The sequence below is a fragment of the Protopterus annectens genome, chromosome 5.part1 (genome assembly GCF_019279795.1).
Source record: "Protopterus annectens isolate FY-2018-M chromosome 5.part1, PAN1.0, whole genome shotgun sequence".
NCBI classification, from domain to species: domain Eukaryota; kingdom Metazoa; phylum Chordata; order Ceratodontiformes; family Protopteridae; genus Protopterus; species Protopterus annectens.
In genome coordinates this window covers 725,359,396-725,378,942 of record NC_056736.1, presented here as the reverse complement: position 1 = coordinate 725,378,942, position 19,547 = coordinate 725,359,396, and the positions used below count along the sequence as shown (strand labels likewise).

At 40.7% G+C, this 19,547-nt stretch overlaps 1 protein-coding gene across 2 annotated transcripts in view; it reads left to right on the top strand.

Annotated features, from left to right (window-relative positions):
- ACER3 (alkaline ceramidase 3) overlaps positions 1–19,547 on the top strand; it is a 1,138,468-nt gene that overhangs the window by 910,915 nt on the left and 208,006 nt on the right. For both annotated transcript variants that reach the window (XM_044073355.1, XM_044073354.1), the window contains exon 10: positions 13,061–13,106. In XM_044073355.1, the coding sequence (XP_043929290.1) occupies positions 13,061–13,106 (46 nt within the window). The remainder of the gene's footprint in view (positions 1–13,060; positions 13,107–19,547) is intronic.

Sequence of the window (19,547 nt, the reverse complement as noted above, 5' to 3'; positions counted from 1 at the left end):
TACTCTATCCTGTTGTGGTGCTTTCTGAATTAGATTTTCTACACTAAATGCTTCACTTTGCAGGTACTTCATAACCTCTGTTTCTATTTCTTTAACTTCTCCATTACTGATCTCCTTTTCTACTTTTCCTCTCCTTGTCTGGATTTCTTTGTCTGTCTTTCTCTTCAAATATCTTTGGTGCTGCTCTTTTTGTATTGGTTAGATGTTCTTCATGTTTCACTGTTGCGGTCATTACATTTGAGTAATCTGCTACTCAGTCGGCCTGAATTCCAAAGTCTTGGATCCTGCGTCGGTTGCTGTCTTCTCTTCCATGATGTCAGGTCGTCAGGGGTATAAAACATACAGCCGATGCCATTTTCTGTAGTCTTTCTTGCCGCGCTGTGCCCAAAGCCGAAGCATTTTGCAAGTGCCGGTCGGCCAACTACTGAAATATTCGAGTTTGAGTTTCAGAACCGAAGTCTTCACTAAAGCTAAGTACCCCGTTGGGGAAACATTTTTCTTGCTTTTTACCGATGTCAGAAAAAGTTAATAATTGTATTACTTGTGGAAAGCAAATACCTCATAAGGATTTCCATTTATACTGTATTCCTTGCCTAGGCCGTGATCACAACGTGCCTGGCTGTTGGTTTTGTGCTAGATTTAACCAACACACTATTAAGCGTCAGTATATTGTTGCATCAAAGTATTTTGGAAACAGATTTAACTACCCAGAAATGGTGTCTGATAGCAATCCGACTACCGGAGTACATAAAAAACGCAAAGAAAAGGACAGAGAAAGGCAGTCAAGATCCAAAACCAACGACGAAGCTTCTCCTAAGCCAGTCGCCGGTTCGCTGGTACTCAGTGAGGTGCTTTCGCAGCCCCTGATACCCGCTACCTTCGAGTCACAGGCCTCTACCGACACCTACATGGAGTCTGGCATGCCGCAAGGTACTCGAGGTATTGGACCGGCGGATGTATCTCCCTCGGATGGGTCCGGAGCCGCTGAGCAGGCACCGGCTTCTGAGGGTTTATTCAGACCTCAACATTTGTATATCAAACCGACGACAGCTGCAAAACCAAAGACAAAAGCAACTTCTAAAACTAAAAAACTGACGCATGAGCCACATGCACAGGCCTCTATGCCTAAAAAAAAAACAGATGATCAAAATGGCTGAAAACCTTGATCAGGGGTACCCATCCCCCTCCAGAGGCCTAGGCAAGACACTGATTATGAATCTTCAGATCAGGTTTCTATTTCTTCTGATTCCTCTTCTGATCAAGAATTATCTATACCTCCCTATGAGGATTTTGATGCTGAGAGTCTGTTCCATCTGCATCTCCTCCTGAGGATTATTCATTTGGAGAAACCTTGCATAGTTTGAGGGAGCATTTTCACTGGGAAAGTCAAGACTTCTCAGAATCAAAAAAGAGGCTCAAGGACTTCCTTCTTCTTCCTCAGCACAAGCCTTTAGCCATTCCCCCTGTTTTGGACATTGTGGATGATGTGTTTTCAGAGTCAAGCTTGTCCCCTGACTCCTTACCTCTGGCTCCCAGCAAGCCTGACAGATATTACAGGGTCCATGACTCACATAAATTTTTATTTAGAAACCCTGCTGCTGATCCTGAAACTATTTCACAGGGTCCAAAGGGAGTTAAGGCCTCAACAGCAAAAAATCCTACCCCCTCTGACAGAGATTCTAGGGCACTAGACAGATGGGGAAGAAAGGTTTATACATCTGCTACCTTGGCAATCAGGGCCTTAAACTGTCAATTTCATATGCTTAAACACCAACAACATGTTATGGGATTGCTGAAACAGAAAATGATGATGTTTTCAGAATGTGCAGAAAATAAAGAATTGCAGGAATTATTGCATGCAGCTGAACAAGTTGGAAAACATACTTTGCAGTATGGTTTTGATTCCTTAGAGGTCTCCTGCAGGGATGCAGTTACTGGATCTGTGATTAGGAGGCGCATGCCTGGTTAAAAGAACAAAATTTGCCTGATTGTGTTAAAGCTAAATTGCTAGATGCACCTTTACAGCATGATTCTCTGTTTGGTATTAAGGCAGAAGAGGTTTTAAAGAAAATGGAAGACAAAGCTAAGTCTATGCAAACTGTTAAAGACTTCTTACAGTGCAGCCACCAAGATTCAGTAGACACTGGCCTACAAAAAATGGTCCTTTCCTGTGTCAGACAGAGCTCAAAGGGGCAAATCCAGATGCCCTAAGGGTTCCAGATACCAGGCACAAGATTCATACAGGTCAAAGCAATGGGGCGCTTCCTCCTCCAAATCTGGAGGAGATAAAGCGCAAACCTACAGAAAGCAATCCCAATGACTTCCCTCTGTCTACACCAAGCACTTATCTTTTGACAGCACCCATAGGGGGAAAATTAGCACTTTTTGCTCAAAATTGGCAGTTAATAACCCAGGACAAGTGGGTACTAAACATCGTATCACAGGGATACAGATTCCATTTCCACACTCTGCCAATGGCAATTGGTTGGCCAGATCTGCCAAAAAATCAATGGGCAGAGGCACAGAAACAGGTTACGTGCCTCATGGATATGGGGGCCATTCAGACAGTACTAGAACAGGAAAAAGGGCAAGGTTTTTACTCAAGACTGTTCTTGGTACCCAGAAAGGACAAGGCCTGGCGGCCAATACTGGATTTATCGATTTTGAACACATACCTGGACATTCCAAAATTCAAAATGCTGACTTTGCAGCAGCTTCTGCCCATGCTGGGCAAGAATGCTTGGCTGGAGACTTTACACCTAAAAGAGGCATACCTGCATGTCCCAATAAGACAAACGTGCAGAAGATACCTCAGATTCAAGGCTGGCTTAATGCATTACCAATTCTCTGTACTGCCCTTTGGCTTATCTACTGTGCCCAGGGTCTTTACAAAGTGCCTGGCACCAGTAATTACATTTTGCAGACAAAGAAGTATACAAATATATCCTTACTTGGACGACTGTCTTATTCAAGCAGAGAGCAAGGACACTCTTCTTCGACACCTGGTGTTTGTGAAAAGGCTTCTAACATGCCTAGAGTACACAATAAACGAAAAGAAATCACAACTGGTACCCTCTCAAAAGATAACATTCCTGGGTGCAAGCTTGGTTACAACTGCCCAGATGGCTTACTTCACGCCAGACAAGCAAAGGCAACTGACTGTTTACTTCAAGCTGATGGCAACAAAACCCCAGTCTTCTGCAAGGCAAATTCTGCGAGCTCTGGGCTTCATGGCATCCTGCATCCTACTAATTCCATATGCAAGACTGCATATGAGGAAACTTCAGTGGTACCTAAAATGTTTATGGAGTCAACATGCACAAAGTCTGGAAACAATGATTCCTCTCATTCCCTGCCTGCAACAGGAGTTTCTATGGTGGGCAAAGGCATGTCACCAAAACATGGGACTGCCCTTCACTCTACCCCCTTCCAGCCAAACAATAACAACAGACGCATCAGATTACGCCTGGGGGGCCCACATGGCAGGAAGAAGATGCATTCAGGGCTTATGGACACCAAAACAAATGCATCTACATATCAACCAGAAAGAGATGCTAGCTGTTCAAAATGCCTTAACAGCCTTCATGGACTTACTTCATCCAGGACAACTGATTAAGGCGGACAACACCACAGTCATGTGGTATACAAACAAGCAAGGGGGCACACACTCATACCCCCTCTGCAGATTAGCCATGGCACTGTGGGACACAGCTTTGACCTACCAAATACATCTTCAAGCTCAATTCCTGCCAGGAAAACAAAACACTCTGGCAGACGATTTAAGCAGAAACCTTCTGGATCCTCAAGAGTGGAAACTAAATCCACAAGTCTTCAGCATGATAACAGAGAAATGGGGGAGCCCAGACATAGATCTTTTTGCCTCTCCTCAAAATTATCAATTGAAAAGATTCTGCACAAGGACTTAACACAGAAAAGCATGGAAAGTGGACGCCCTATCCTTCAGTTGGAAAAACCTGTTAGTTTACACCTTTCCTCCTCTGCCTCTTTTACCCAAGGTCCTCCTAAAAGTCAGACAAGAGAAGCCAAATATGATATTAATTGCCCCGGACTGGCCACGCCAATACTGGTACCCAATCCTAAGGAACTTGGCTCAGTACCCAGCTTGGACCTTACCTCAAAGACCACAACTACTCTCCCAGCAAAACAATCAGATCCTGCACAATCAACTACAGACTCTGAACCTGGCAGCATGGCTAATCATGTAGCCATGCAAACACCTCTCAGTAAAGCTGTGATGGATGTCATTTTGGAAGCCAGAAGGCCTAGTACTAGAAAATCTTATGCTGACAAATGGAAGAGATTCTGTGCTTGGAATCAAGCACAAGGAACTGACACAGCAGAACCAAATATTCCACAGATATTACAATGCTTAACTGAGATGCTTGACAAAGGCCTATCTTTCTCATCAATCAAAATCCATGCCTCTGCCATCTCGGCTCATTACAATACAGAGCCACCAATCTTTTCTCATCCTTTACTAAGGCAGTATCTTAGAGGAGCCAAAAATTTAAGGCCTCCTCGAAGATCACCATTACCTGCGTGGGACCTCAATTATGTGTTGGAAAAGCTCACCCTGCCTCCATTTGAACCAGCTGCTACTGCAGAACTAAAGTTCTTATCATGGAAAACAGCTCTGCTACTAGCAATTACTTCAGCAAGAAGAGTTTCAGAGCTACAGGCCCTCATTGCTGTAGAGCCTCTTATCATTTTTTACCCAGACAAGGTATCTCTGAGGACAAATCCTACTTTTATGTCTATGGTGGTTTCCAGTGTGGCTCTTAACCAAACAATTCATCTGCCAACTTTTTATCTAAATCCGAAGAACAAGGGGGAGAGAATTATGCATTCCCTGGATGTACACAGACAGCTAAGATTCTACTTGAGCAGGACAAAAGCTCTAAGGAAAACTGAGCAATTACTGTCATATGCTGCAGGATCAGAAAGAAAGGCTATTTCAAAGCAGAAAATTTCCAAGTGGATAAGCCACTGCATCCGTTTCTGCTACTTACACCATGGTAACTTGTGCCCCAAGGGCATTAGGTCTCATTCCACCAGAGCTGCAGCTACTTCAGCAGCCTTTCTCAGAGGAGTACCAACCAAGGACATTCTAGAGGCTGCTACTTGGAGTTCTGTTCACACCTTTACAAAGCATTACCTTTTGCCTCTCTACTCTAAGTCCAGGGCAGGCTTTGCCACTGCAGTGCTGCAGGGCCTTATAGCTGCACCTAATGCTGTTTAGCTCCAGCCTCCCAACCATATCTTTGGGATTCTACCCAAATGTAATGACTGCAACAGTGAAACACGAAGAACATAGTACAGTTGTGTACACTTACCATAAATGTAGATGTTCGAGTGTATTCACTGTTGCAGTCCAGGTTACCCTCCCGCCTATTTGCTTGTAGATGAAGGTAAAGTTTATATTGATGCGTGTGTGTGTGTGTGTGTGTGTGTGTGTGTGTGTGTGTGTGTGTGTGTGTGTGTGTGTGTGTATATATATATATATATATATATATATATATATATATATATATATATATAAATTTTGCAGACTTTGGAATTCAGGCCGACTGAGAGCAACCTGCCAGCAGATTACCCAAATGTATTGACTGCAACAGTGAATACACTCTAACATCTACGTTTATGGTAAGTGTACACAACCGTACTTTTTCCTTTCTCATTTGCATAAATATTACACCGTATTAAATCTCTTTTTCCCATGTCGATATTTCTTCTTCAGATGTTTCCCGATCTTCTTGTTTCACCCTGCTTTGGGGGCTCACTCCATCCTGCTGTGATGTAACCTGTGTTAGACCTTCTACATCAAATCCTTCACTTCGCAGGCACTCCAACTTCAGCTTCTATTTTTTTTTTAACTTCTACTTTACTGATCTTCTTTTCTGCGTTACATCTTTGTGATTTTTTTTTTTATTGTGAAATTTTCCATATCCGGATGCATTTGCCTGTATTTCTCTTCAAATATCTTTGGGAGTGCCTTCTTTACATTAATTAATTTGGCTTTATCCTTTGCATAAATATTGCACCATATCAAATCTCTTTCTTTTCCATGTCCATATTTCTTTTTATACTTTTCAAACATCTCTTGGTTTTGTTTTTTTATATTTTCGCACTTCCTCAGATGCTTCTTTTTCCAAGCAGATCAAGATGCACATTCTAGTGACAGAAAGTTTAAAAGTGCTACTGAAGCTTTAAGTAAATGTACAGTAGCACCTTTGAACCTTTTGTTAACATTATGTACACCACAATTTTCGCATCTGTCTTTAAGAAGCAATGTCCAATCCGGAATATGATCAGTCTGTCCATCTATAGAATTGTTTTTGAAACGTTTCCTAATTTCTCAATCTTTTCGGCAGCTGGTGTTGCTTTTCTGCAGGTGTGCATTCTTTTGCATACCTACCTTCCTGCCTACTCTGTTCTTGGAGTGGAGCATTTCTCCTGTTGGTATATTGTCTTCCCTCCCCAGTGTGTGCTCTGAGTTGTATCTTTTGTACATTTTAGCAGAGCTGTTGTGATGTTATGCAGAGTACTCAACACTCAAATCAGCCTTTGCTTTCTGCCCATTTTTTAATCCATTTATAATAATAAACTAACAGTTCTTTAAACATCTGTTAACTCCATTCACATAGTTTTCAGTAAGTGGTGTATGCATTCCACTGTAAACACTAGATCTGATGTCAGTCTTCACTCAGTCCTTGACTGTGGGCTTTGTTCCGAGCCTTGGAACTGACTCGGCCATTTACTTCAGCTTGGGCCTTCCAAACTCTCATGCCAGGCTCTACCCATAATGCTCCTCTCAAATTTACATCAGATCTTGTTTGCCGCTTCCGGTGTCAGACTCGTTTATCCTTTTCTCTCAAGCCTTGGCTTATTCTGAGCAAGTATTTTTGTCTATTTAAATCTCTTTTTCAATAATTTCTCTTCATAATAGTTTTCTTACTGCCAACCCCTTTTTCTTCTTCTCTTCAAAAAAAGTTATTTATATCCCTTCTGCTGTGTGTGTGCATGTGTGTGATTATGGCTGAAAAACAAGTTTCTCCTGCTAAATCCTCTAAATGCACCTCTGGATTTAAAAAGTGTCAGAAATGTCAGGGTAAAATGCCCAACTCTGACTGGCATATCCTTTGTGTATATTGTTTGCGGAAAGTCCATTTACAGGAAAGTTGTTCAATCTGTTACGGCTTTTCTACCTGTACACTTACTGAGCGAAAGAACAAATTGATACTAAGAGGACTTTTAAAATCTGATTTTGAAGAGACCATTTCTGGGTCTAGAACTGAAGCCAGCACTTCATTATCGTCATCGTCTTCCAGTATTAGGAAAAAGACCTTCTTCACTTCCAGGTACCTCAGAACCATCCAAGAAGGTTTCTAAAGCACCTTCGGTGCCAGAGTTGTTCTGCACCCAAAGTTGCATCTGATTCGGCACTTACAAAATTATCAGAGCCGACAGCGAGTTCCTCGGCACCCACAAAGATTTTGGTGCCAGAACAGTCAAAAGCTGCCTTTGCTCCCAAGAGCACAATATGCACCGACTATAGACCCCTTTAAGGACAGGCTACCTAACCCTTTCCTCAAAGGTGAGACCCCCCTAGGTCTCCTTCAGCTGCCCTCGAGTCAATCTACTAAGAGTCTCTCGGAGGCCGACATTATGAGACTGGTGGATCAGTTCCTGATGGCAAGGGGGTTGTCCTCGGTTCCAAGCTACTCCGATGTCAGAACCAACCTACATACAACACAACCCATTCCTCCTCCTCCTCCAACTCCTATTGAGTCATTGGAGTCCTTGGTTCCAGCACTCCTCGTGTCGACTGTCTCTCTTTCAGTAGCGTCCTCTTCTCCAGTATTGAGAGCTGCCTCGAGCTCCTCTCGGCTTTTGGCACTGGAGGCCTCCCAGGGTTGAGATTTTCTGGCCCGGGTCTAAGGTGCAGGGGTTGTTTTCCTTAATTTCAGAGCCATCTGTATCCCTTGGTTCCTTGACAATTGTAGGATCGTCCCAGGCTTCTGTTTCGGAGGTTGCCTTCTCAGTGCAGAGTGTGACGCCTGTTCCTAAGGAGTCTATTTCAGTTCTGACCTTCCAGATCATGGAGAGGGCTTTGTCCATTGGGGACTCTGTCCATGCCATGCCTGTCTAGACTAGTTTCTGCATCCCCTTGACCTGAGCTGCCATCCCTCTTATTCCCAGGACAGAAGACACAAAGTCCCAGGATAGGCCCACTTTGGTGGTTTCCTCTTTGGACACTTCCCATCATTCCTCCAAGGAAGTACCTGTGAAGAAGTGCAAGAGGAAGCACTTGGACTCCCCTGAGAAGTCTTTCATCGAAGATACTGATTTTGATGAAGGGGAAGGTTCTCCCAGGTCACTCCGTGATGATGATTCCTTCGGAGAAATCCTAAAACAGAGGGATGGCTGGTCTTCCATCTAGCCTTCCTCGGAAAAGTCTGTATACCTGGAGGTATTTTCGTGCCCAGCCCTCTACTTCTTGGATCTTTCCACCCGCTGACTATCTTAAGTTGATCGCTCAGTGGGTGTGGAAGATGCCAGACTCCATCAAGCCGATCCCCAAGAGGTCTGATTGTATCCTATTAGCTCCCAAGGACGTAAAGCCATACCTGTTGATGCCATGGTGATAGCAGCCATGACGAAGGAACTTGCTGAGGAAGGTCAGTCTATCCATCCTTGTAACAAGGAGTCTAAGATTTTGGATAGGTTTGGGAAGCACGTTTATGCTTCAACGATCTTTGCTCTTAAGTCTTTGAATTACATGGTGCACTTTACAAGATTACAGAGGGATCTGATCAATAGACTGTCTGATACCCTCTCAGGAACAGTCACTGAAGGGGTACGGGACAAAGTTACCTCTCAGCTAGCAATCCTTGATGCAGTTTCTATCTCATCCATGAGGCCGGTTGCTCATGCAGATGAAGGGATGACTAGAGCAGCGAGTTCAGGCATAGCCATTAGAAGGCACTCCTGGTTGCGCTTGTGTGACTTTGCCGAGCCATTTAAAGCGGCATTCATCAAAGCTTCATTTGACGGATCTACCCTTTTTGGTCCCAAGGTAAAAGACACTTTAGCCAGATGTGAGAAAGATGGCAAGACCCTCTGCCTTTGGCATATGTTTCTCCACTTCTCAGTGGCCTTTACTCTAGGAACCAGAGAAATGGGAGACTTTGGTTTAAAAAATCCAAAGGGCCTTTATAGGATTCACATGGCAAAGACTTCCCCTGGGCAGAGAGGGAAGTAATGGAAGATGCCACCCCACAGGCAAAAATTGACCGCAAAACCAGGGGGTCCAGAGAATCTTTCTCTGGTACTTCCTATCAGCACCCCTGAACAGGGGCCCAATTGCCCTCTTCTGGAGGCAGTCTGGGTATGACTTTCTCTGCACCATTCTGCCTGGCAAGTATTAACTATGGACAAATGGGTGCAGGGAATAATATCCAGAGGTTACAAAATTCCACTATCATTGCCGTCAATGACCCAGAAAAAACTCTCAGATGTTCCACCCAGTCAAAGGGAAGCAACAGTCATAGAAATTCAAAAACTGCTGGACAAAAGAGTCATCCAGAATGTCCCACCAGACCAAACAGGATCTGGGTTTTACTCAAGTTTCTTTTTAGTGCCCAGAAAAACAGGGGACTGGAGACCCATCTTGGATCTCAGCCAATTCAACAAGGTGGTTCAGAAAACCAAATTCTGGACTGTCTTGGTACAGTCGATACTTCCATTCTTGGAAAAAGGTGATTGGATGTGCTCGGTAAACCTCCAAGATGCCTTTTACCATATAAAAATGGACAAAAGCTCCAGGAGGTTTCTGCGCCTCTGGTTGGGCGCCAGTCATTTCCAATTCAGACCACTGCCATTCAAACTCACCACAGCCCCCAGGGTGTTCACAAAATGCATGGCTATGGTTGCAGCTTATCTCAGACTGAAGGGATTTTGAGTTTTTCCATACCTCAACGACTGGCTCTTTACTGCTACCACCAGTCGTCAGAACAAGCAAGAGATTACACTCTACACCTCTGTACATCTCTAGACATAACAATAAATTTCAAAAAGTCAAGCCTACAACCTTCTAAGCACTTAGACTTCATCGGGGCCCACTTACTGTCACAGGAATCACTTCTCTTCATCCAGAAAGACTACAACGCATCAGATCCCAAGTCTGTCAAATTCTAAGAAACAGAGTGCCAGCGAAATTAGTCCTAAAAAGGCTAGGCTCAATGGCAGCAACAATAACTTTTGTTCCCTTAGCAAGATATCACATGCAAATCCCTGCAGTGGTTACTTGCATCCCAGTGGTATCTGATGCACTAGCTAATGTCTTACCTAATCATGGTTACAAATCACTGCAAACAAGATCTTATGTGGTGGCTCCACTCCGATCAGATTCTCTTGGGACGACCTTTCATTCTTCCTCTACCTAAGCCACAGTAACTACAGATGCTTCCCAGATGGGGGGCATTATCTGGGAAAGAACAGTCCAAGACATGTGGTCCCAACTAGAGGCCAACTTGCACATCAGTTTTCTATAGATGAGGGCAGTGCTTTTAGCATTGCAAGCCTTTCAGGATGCCCTTCCTGTAGGGACAGTACCAATTCAAACAGAAAACCTATCGGTGGTCTGGTACATCAGCAAATAAGGGGGAACAAAATCTTACCATTGTGTCGAGAAACACTCAGGGTTTGGCAATGGGCAATTTCTTCCAACTGCTTTCTGATAGCAACACACTTTCTGGGGAGTTCCAACATGATAGCGGAGAAGCTGAGAAGAACTCTTCTCATGCCTCATGAGTGGTCTCTCAGTCCTGTAGTGGCAAACAAGATATTTCGTCACTAGAGCCAACCTTGCTGCAATCTCTTTGCCTCAGCCTTAAACAAGTGCAGAAGTTACTTTGCCCTAATCCCCCCTCGGGGGAGTCGCCCATAGACGCTCTTCTCCATGATTGCCCCCCAGTCTTCTTTATGCTTTTCTCCCAACTCTCCTGATATCTCAGTTTCTAAAGAAAGCCAAGAGGATGGAAAATACAATAATCCTCATTGCTCCATTCTGGCCTCCACAGATATGGTTTCACCTTCCTTTGGTCTCACCTTCTTCAGAAGCCATGGATTCTGGACCCAGGTCAAGATCTACTGTCACCATCCAGAAGGCATGGTTCATCCGAATCCCCAGCATTTCAAGCTAACTGCATGGCTTCTCCAATTCCCATGATTGCCAGGCATCCTTCCCTATCCTCTCCTGTCCGTCAAATAATTGTGGCTCATCACAAACCTTCATCTAGGAAACTTTACCAAAATAAATGGGAACAATTTATGAACTGGGCTCTTAACAAACTTGATCCTTATTTGACCCCAGTTCACAAGGTTTTGGATTTCTTAGCCAACCTCTATCAATCTGATTCCTGTGCATCAACAATCAAAGTTCATCTAGCGGCTATCTTGAACTTTCATGTGGGATTCGATGGCTCACCTTTAATGTTCCACAATCTTTGCAAAGCATTCTTAAAGGGGCTTCTGATGTTAAGACCCCCATTTAAAGAACCAATTCCTCCTTGGGATCCAACATAATCCTACAGTGCCTTACTTAATTCCCCTTTTGAACCATCAGCAACTTGTGACTTTTAAGTTTTTAATTTGGAAAACTTATTTTTAGTGGCTGTTACGGCTGCCAAAAGAGTATCCGAACTTCAGGCCTTATCCTGCAGACCTCCATATTTAATATTCCACAAAGATAGAGTTGCAATTAGGACCATTCCATCCTTTTTACCAAATGTGGTTTCAGAACCCAATAAAAATCAAACACTTCAGATGCCAGTCTTCTTCCCTAACTTTACCAATAAAGGAGAGTATTCCCTTCATTTGCTAGATGTCCATAGACAACTGCATTTTTACCTTCACAGAACAAAGGAGTTCAGAAAATCTGATCAGTTATTTGTTGCATTTTCTTCCTTATCTCTAGGTAATCCAGTTTCAAAGGTTACTTTAGCAAAATGGCTTAGAGACTGTATTACTTTTATTCGTCAGTCGAAAGGGCTCCAACTACCATGCCCATTCAACCAGAGCAGTAACACCTTCTGCAGTTTTTCATGGCAGAACATCCTTGGATGACATGTGTGCAGTGGCCACTTCTTCCCCACATACTTTTATTACTCATTGCAAATTAGATCAGGTCTCAAGGGGATGGGCATCATTTGGTTCGATGGTGCTTAGGAACATTCTTCGTGAGACCTCCCAAGACTAAAGTAGCTGGGGATTGTATCCCACAGTCAAGGATTGAGTAAAGATTGACAAAATCAGATAAAGAAGTTATGTCTTACCATAATGTTCCATCTGTGTTATCATTCTTCACTAATGTTTGACATTTCCCCATCCTGAGACTCTTAGTGGTCTGAATCTTCCATGGTTGGCTTCATATTACGAATACATATCTGGTCTCTGACTATTATGTTTATTATTAATATTGTTAGTACTATATTTTCTGCATGTCTTTCTGCCACTATGTTGGGCAAACTTGATCTGAGGTAATTTTGAGAGGAGCATTATGGGTAGAGCCTGGCTCGAGAGTTTGGAAGGCACGAGCTGAAGTAAACGGCCGAGTCGATACCGAGGCTCGGAACTGAGCCCACAGTCAAGGATTAGTGAAGATCGACAACACATATGGAAAGTTATGGTAAGACATAACTTCTTTTTTCCTTCTCAGAAGCAGTTTTTGCAGATTAAATGAACTACATTTTTGCTTTTAGCAAATTTGACAAGTTGCTCAGTCCACAGGATGTGATGCTTTTTGTAACCCAGACATTCATTGTCGTATGACCACACATCCTTTATACGTACATTTTTTGCCCATAGCTCTTCCCAGAGGTGAGTAGCCATATTTCCTTTGACCACAGATATATAGGTGCTATGATCTGAGATCTTGCCATCCATAAAACAGGTGAATAAGAGACCTCTTTTTTTAATGCATTGTAATTTCTTCTGTGTTTAAAGAATAAACATCAATACGTTTTGTTTTGTTTTTTAGTTTGTATACAAGGACTCTTTTTCTGAAATATAGACCAAGAGTAAAGGTAAGTTTTCTAATTACTACTTTTATACAGTAGAAGACAGAAGAAAATGTCTGTCACATGGTTCCTTTTTACTGCAAATTTAAGATGAATTTTGTGTCCTCATATTTCTTTAAACAAGAAACATCTTTATTAAATTATCACTCATGACCCAGGCAATCATACAGTTATATAAATGAAAACAAACTATATTGACATTTTTTTCATTGCAAATGTTGTACATCACTTATAATCTATCCAGTCATTGTCAGTCAAACATTAGATAGCTCATTAAAATCCTGCTTTTCTGTTCAACCTCTTTCCTTTTCCAAAACATTATTCAGTATGTATTGTTCCCACAGTTCCCATTTTTTTTTCCTAAATAAGTTGCTCCTTCCATTTCTAAGGGTCCTATTTCCCGTTCATTTAGTGTCCTCATATTCTTTAAGGAAGGTAATTCAGAAATGTAAATTTTAATAAGAAAATGACTTTGGATGGAGGTAGGTAGAGTGGTTTCTCAGAACATGGCATAATATCTGAATTAACTGTTGAATATTTTAATATGTTTGTAAAAACAAAGTTACCTGACAAGCAAAGCACCCTCAAAACGAAAAAATATCAAAATGTAGTCCAAAAGTGAGGAGTGCACCAGGCTGCAAATAAATCTCACCAAATCTTCCACAGACTGTCCTTTATTAAGACAAACAGGTATAAAGATAGACAGGTAAGCGCTTTCGCGTTGGTGTAACGCTTCTTCAGACCTTTAAAGATGTATGAATAATGCATCCCTTTATATACCATAGTACATTGCACCTTAATTGATTAAAGACCACAAGGTGTAATTGATGTAGTTAATGATGCTTACAAATTCAAACAAGTCTGAGTATAAATGTCTTACTAAATTCTACAAAGCTTATGAAAGCACATATAGTAAACTTGTGAAAACACACATAAATAGACTCATGAGTTAAAACACATATGTTAAAACATATATTAAAACATATATTAAAAACATGTATATTGAATACATAATATAAATGTGTAGAATTCAGTGGTTCAAGGGTCTACTGGCTAGAAAGGGTTTGAGGGATATCTTATCATTGAGCCCATAAAAATGGGCTTGTAGCCTAAGAATCCATTTGTTCTCTATCCCTTCTGTGTGGCTTTTAATGTTACCTAGCCTATTAGTTCTTGTTAAAGTCTCAAGGACCATGAATTTAAAACAATGTGAAGATCCTTTATCTAAAACATGTCGCTAGGGCATTAGTTGTATTCTGTTTATCAATTGCATAGATGTGTTCTCTTATTCGCTCACGTAATGTCCTATTGGTTTTACCAACATAAAAAGTGTACATTGTTGGCATTGAGCGAGGTATATAACATCTCTAGTTTTACAACATGCATATCCCTTGAACGAATATTCACGCCCTGTGTGTGGATGTATGAATTTATCAGTTGCAGCTATATATTTGCATTGCTTACAACTTAAACATGCAAAGGTTCCTGTCTTATGTGGAAAAGTATTGACCTTGTTAAGATTTTCATAACATAGTCTCCTATCTAGGGACTTCATGTTTCTATAAGATATTGTTGGTCTAGTATCAACTAAGTCTTTTATTTTCTCATCCATCAAGAGTAATTTCCAATTGTCTCCTATAACCTGCCTTACTTGATTATTAATATTAGTATAAGGAATAATCAGTCTGTTTACTGCTGGGGAATTGGTATTAATGTTCAACCCATCATTATCATCTACTCTCCTTAAAACGGAGTGCCCTTACCTACTCTGTGAATATCCCCATGAATTAGTGCTTCATGTACTTCTGTCTCTTTATAGCCCCTTTCTAAAAATTCTTTTTAAGTATAGTCTTCTGTTTATTAAAGGTAGACTCTTGAGTGGTTAATCTAGAGGCCCGTAACATTTGATTCTTGGGAATGTTTTTGTGTATATGTTTGGGATGCATGCTGCTGCGGTGCAGTAAGTTGTTTTTCCAACATGTCTTCCTAAATAACTCAGTGTCTATGCCATGGGTTCCTTAGTTAGCTTAACATCCAAAAATACAATCTCCAAAACAGAGTAGCTGCATTCAAAATTCAGAAAATCAGTAGTGGCATTCAAGTATCTAACAAAGTCTGTTAGTAATGTAACTGATCCCCCATACAATACACACATCGTCAACAAATCTACTATAATGTTTTAAGTGTTGACAGTATAAAGCATGATTAAATACATAAGTGTCTTCCCATTGTGCCAACACCAAATTGGCATAGGTGTTGGCACAAGGGGTCCCCATGGCTACCCCTTGGTTTGCAAAAATACTTATTGTCATAGAGCAGAACATTGTTCTCAAGAACTAATTCTAGGAGGCTCATCCATTTCATAACATCTGTATTAGCTATGTCATGTGCCAAAAGGAACTGACGCACATATTCAATACCAACATCATTTGGTATTGATGTAAATAATGATGTCACATCAAGTGTTACAAGAATGTCATCACTTGAAAGCAACTGTAATCTGTTTAAGTCAGATAATTTCTCTAAAAACTGTTGCGTGTCCCTTAAAATATAATTAGTGTTGGTCACAATCGGTTTGAACATCTTGTCCAAATAGATGGAAAGTGGTTCTGTGAGCCATCCTCTAGCACGACATGTTTTAGATAAAGGATCTTCACATTGTTTTAAATTCATGGTCCTTGAGACTTTAACAAGAACTAATAGGCTAGGTAACATTAAAAGCCACACAGAAGGGATAGAGAACAAATGGATTCTTAGGCTACAAGCCCATTTTTATGGGCTCAATGATAAGATATCCCTCAAACCCTTTCTAGCCAGTAGACCCTTGAACCACTGAATTCTACACATTTATATTATGTATTCAATATACATGTTTTTAATATATGTTTTAATATATGTTTTAACATATGTGGTTTTAACTCATGAGTCTATTTATGTGTGTTTTCACAAGTTTACTATATGTGCTTTCATAAGCTTTGTAGAATTTAGTAAGACATTTATACTCAGACTTGTTTGAATTTGTAAGCATCATTAACTACATCAATTACACCTTGTGGTCTTTAATCAATTAAGGTGCAATGTACTATGGTATATAAAGGGATGCATTATTCATACATCTTTAAAGGTCTGAAGAAGCTACACCAACGCGAAAGCGCTTTACCTGTCTATCTTTATACCTGTTTGTCTTAATAAAGGACAGTCTGTGGAAGATTTGGTGAGATTTATTTGCAGCCTGGTGCACTCCTCACTTTTGGACTACATTTTGATATTTTTTCGTTTTGAGGGTGCTTTGCTTGTCAGGTAACTTTGTTTTTACCTACTTTTCTTCGTTGATTACCTGCTGAGACATGGCTGTACAACCTGCATCATCTAACAGTGATCGGATTCATGAAGTATTAAATACTCAGCGTATGGCTACGCTGATAGAAATGAGAGAGAACCCGCTACTCAAATTAACTGTTCGTGATTTAGCTAATACTGAGGATGCAGCTAACAACATGAAACATAATATGGAGGTTACACTGTTAACAAGACGTCTTGAGACTAAAATGCAGAGATTAAGGAATATACAGTGGCAGAAATTACATATGCAGGCATGCTTGAGTTTTAAATTGGTTCCATGAGGTTTAAGGGTGTTAAAATGCCAACCTTTGGAACAGAGTATCCAGAATTACTTTCCACCTGGCAGAAACTTAACCTGGATACCAGCTTTGCCTATATCAACATTTTAATTGAACAATATTGCCTGGCTGAGAGAAATTTATTAACAGAGATAAATACTATAGAAGGTGAACTGTTGAAACTGCTCAATGAAAATGAACTGAGCAGTATGTATCAAGATCTCAAACAAATTTTGCTGACACTCGATAATAAACTTAGACAAGACAAGAAGAGAAAATTGGAACGAGATTTTTTCGATTTCCAAAAAGGCCAGGTCTTTGCTTGGCCAAGGGATAAGAAGCAGCCTTTGGGTAATCGGCAGAACTATACAGTCGCTAATTTTAAATCTAAGCCAGTGCTTCAGAACAGTAAACTACCAGTGAGCAACGCTCATTTGATGATGTCATCAAATGAAGACGCTATACCGACCGACACAACGACACAAGCTGCCAGTATCACTACAACCGCTCCGGTTTCTACTTCTGTGGCTGTGAAACCGAAGCGAATCACTGTAGAAGCCATGATCCATTCTGCCAACTCAGATAATAGGGACACCCATGCACTACTTGGTCCCACAAGTGATTTTGCGGCTAAAGACCAACGAAGGAAACAGACGAGGCTAGACTCTTTTATTGGAGCTTCTGAAGATGAGATATTCGGTGAAGGTGAAGGTTTTCCTTCTTTCCCTTTACCGATAAAACCGTACGAGAGAAGAACTTTGTCACCCTTCAACAGGAAGAGAAAGAACACGGAGGAATTTGTCCCATACCAGAAGAAAATGATGAACTTTACCAGCATGACCTGATTATTAACATCTCAAGGTATGAACTAAATCTTCATGAAACTTCATTATTGAACAAGGGGTTAAGCTTTATCGCCTCTTGTTCAACAGACTTTGTCGACATACTGGTGGACATTAAATTGTTCACCAGAAATTTAGGGTTGAAGTTAATGTATGGACATAATGATTTGAATGTTGATTCTACAGCATCCAATAATTTTAATTTTAAGAAACCGTCTGTTTTATACCACAGCCTCATCCTCTTGGAAGCCTTTGAGAAGGCATGCGAAAGTGATTTATTTACTTTGTATAATAATAATAAATTGAAACCGGAGTTTCACAATCTGACGTTGCATGAGAGGGAAGCTATTGTTAGTTTACAGAGTAACAATGACATCATTATCATAAGGCTGATAAAGGGGCCATTGTCATTTTGGATAAGAACATATACACCAATAAAATGCAAGAAATGTTGATGGACAAAGATACATACACTCCCCTTGACTGGAATGCACTCAATAATTTAATTAGGGAAGTACATAGTACGCTATACGATATGTTATTATGTAAAACTATAGACAAGGAACTCTATGTTTATTTTACGGTAGAGAATCCTTTGGTTCCTACTTTTAGGGTCTCCTAAAGTGCATAAAACAGAGATAATCCCCTTTGAGACCCATTGTATCTAGCAAAGGATGGCTCACAGAACCACTTTCCATCTATTTGGACAAGATGTTCAAACCGATTGTGACCAACACTAATTATATTTTAAGGGACACGCAACAGTTTTTAGAGAAATTATCTGACTTAAACAGATTACAGTTGCTTTCAAGTGATGACATTCTTGTAACACTTGATGTGACATCATTATTTACATCAATACCAAATGATGTTGGTATTGAATATGTGCGTCAGTTCCTTTTGGCACATGACATAGCTAATACAGATGTTATGAAATGGATGAGCCTCCTAGAATTAGTTCTTGAGAACAATGTTCTGCTCTATGACAATAAGTATTTTTGCAAACCAAGGGGTAGCCATGGGGACCCCTTGTGCCAACACCTATGCCAATTTGGTGTTGGCACAATGGGAAGACACTTATGTATTTAATCATGCTTTATACTGTCAACACTTAAAACATTATAGTAGATTTGTTGACGATGTGTGTATTGTATGGGGGATCAGTTACATTACTAACAGACTTTGTTAGATACTTGAATGCCACTACTGATTTTCTGAATTTTGAATGCAGCTACTCTGTTTTGGAGATTGTATTTTGGATGTTAAGCTAACTAAGGGAACCCATGGCATAGACACTGAGTTATTTAGGAAGACATGTTGGAAAAACAACTTACTGCACCGCAGCAGCATGCATCCCAAACATATACACAAAAACATTCCCAAGAATCAAATGTTACGGGCCTCTAGATTAACCACTCAAGAGTCTACCTTTAATAAACAGAAGACTATACTTAAAAAGAATTTTTTAGAAAGGGGCTGTAAAGAGACAGAAGTACATGAAGCACTAATTCATGGGGATATTCACAGAGTAGGTAAGGGCACTCCGTTTTTAAGGAGAGTAGATGATAATGATGGGTTGAACATTAAAACCAATCCCCCAGCAGTAAACAGACTGATTATTCCTTATACTAATATTAATAATCAAGTAAGGCAGGTTATAGGAGACAATTGGAAATTACTCTTGATGGATGAGAAAATAAAAGACTTAGTTGATACTAGACCAACAATATCTTATAGAAACATGAAGTCCCTAGATAGGAGACTATGTTATGAAAATCTTAACAAGGTCAATACTTTTCCACATAAGACAGGAACCTTTGCATGTTTAAGTTGTAAGCAATGCAAATATATAGCTGCAACTGATAAATTCATACATCCACACACAGGACGTGAATATTCGTTCAAGGGATATGCATGTTGTAAAACTAGAGATGTTATATACCTCGCTCAATGCCAACAATGTACACTTTTTTATGTTGGTAAAA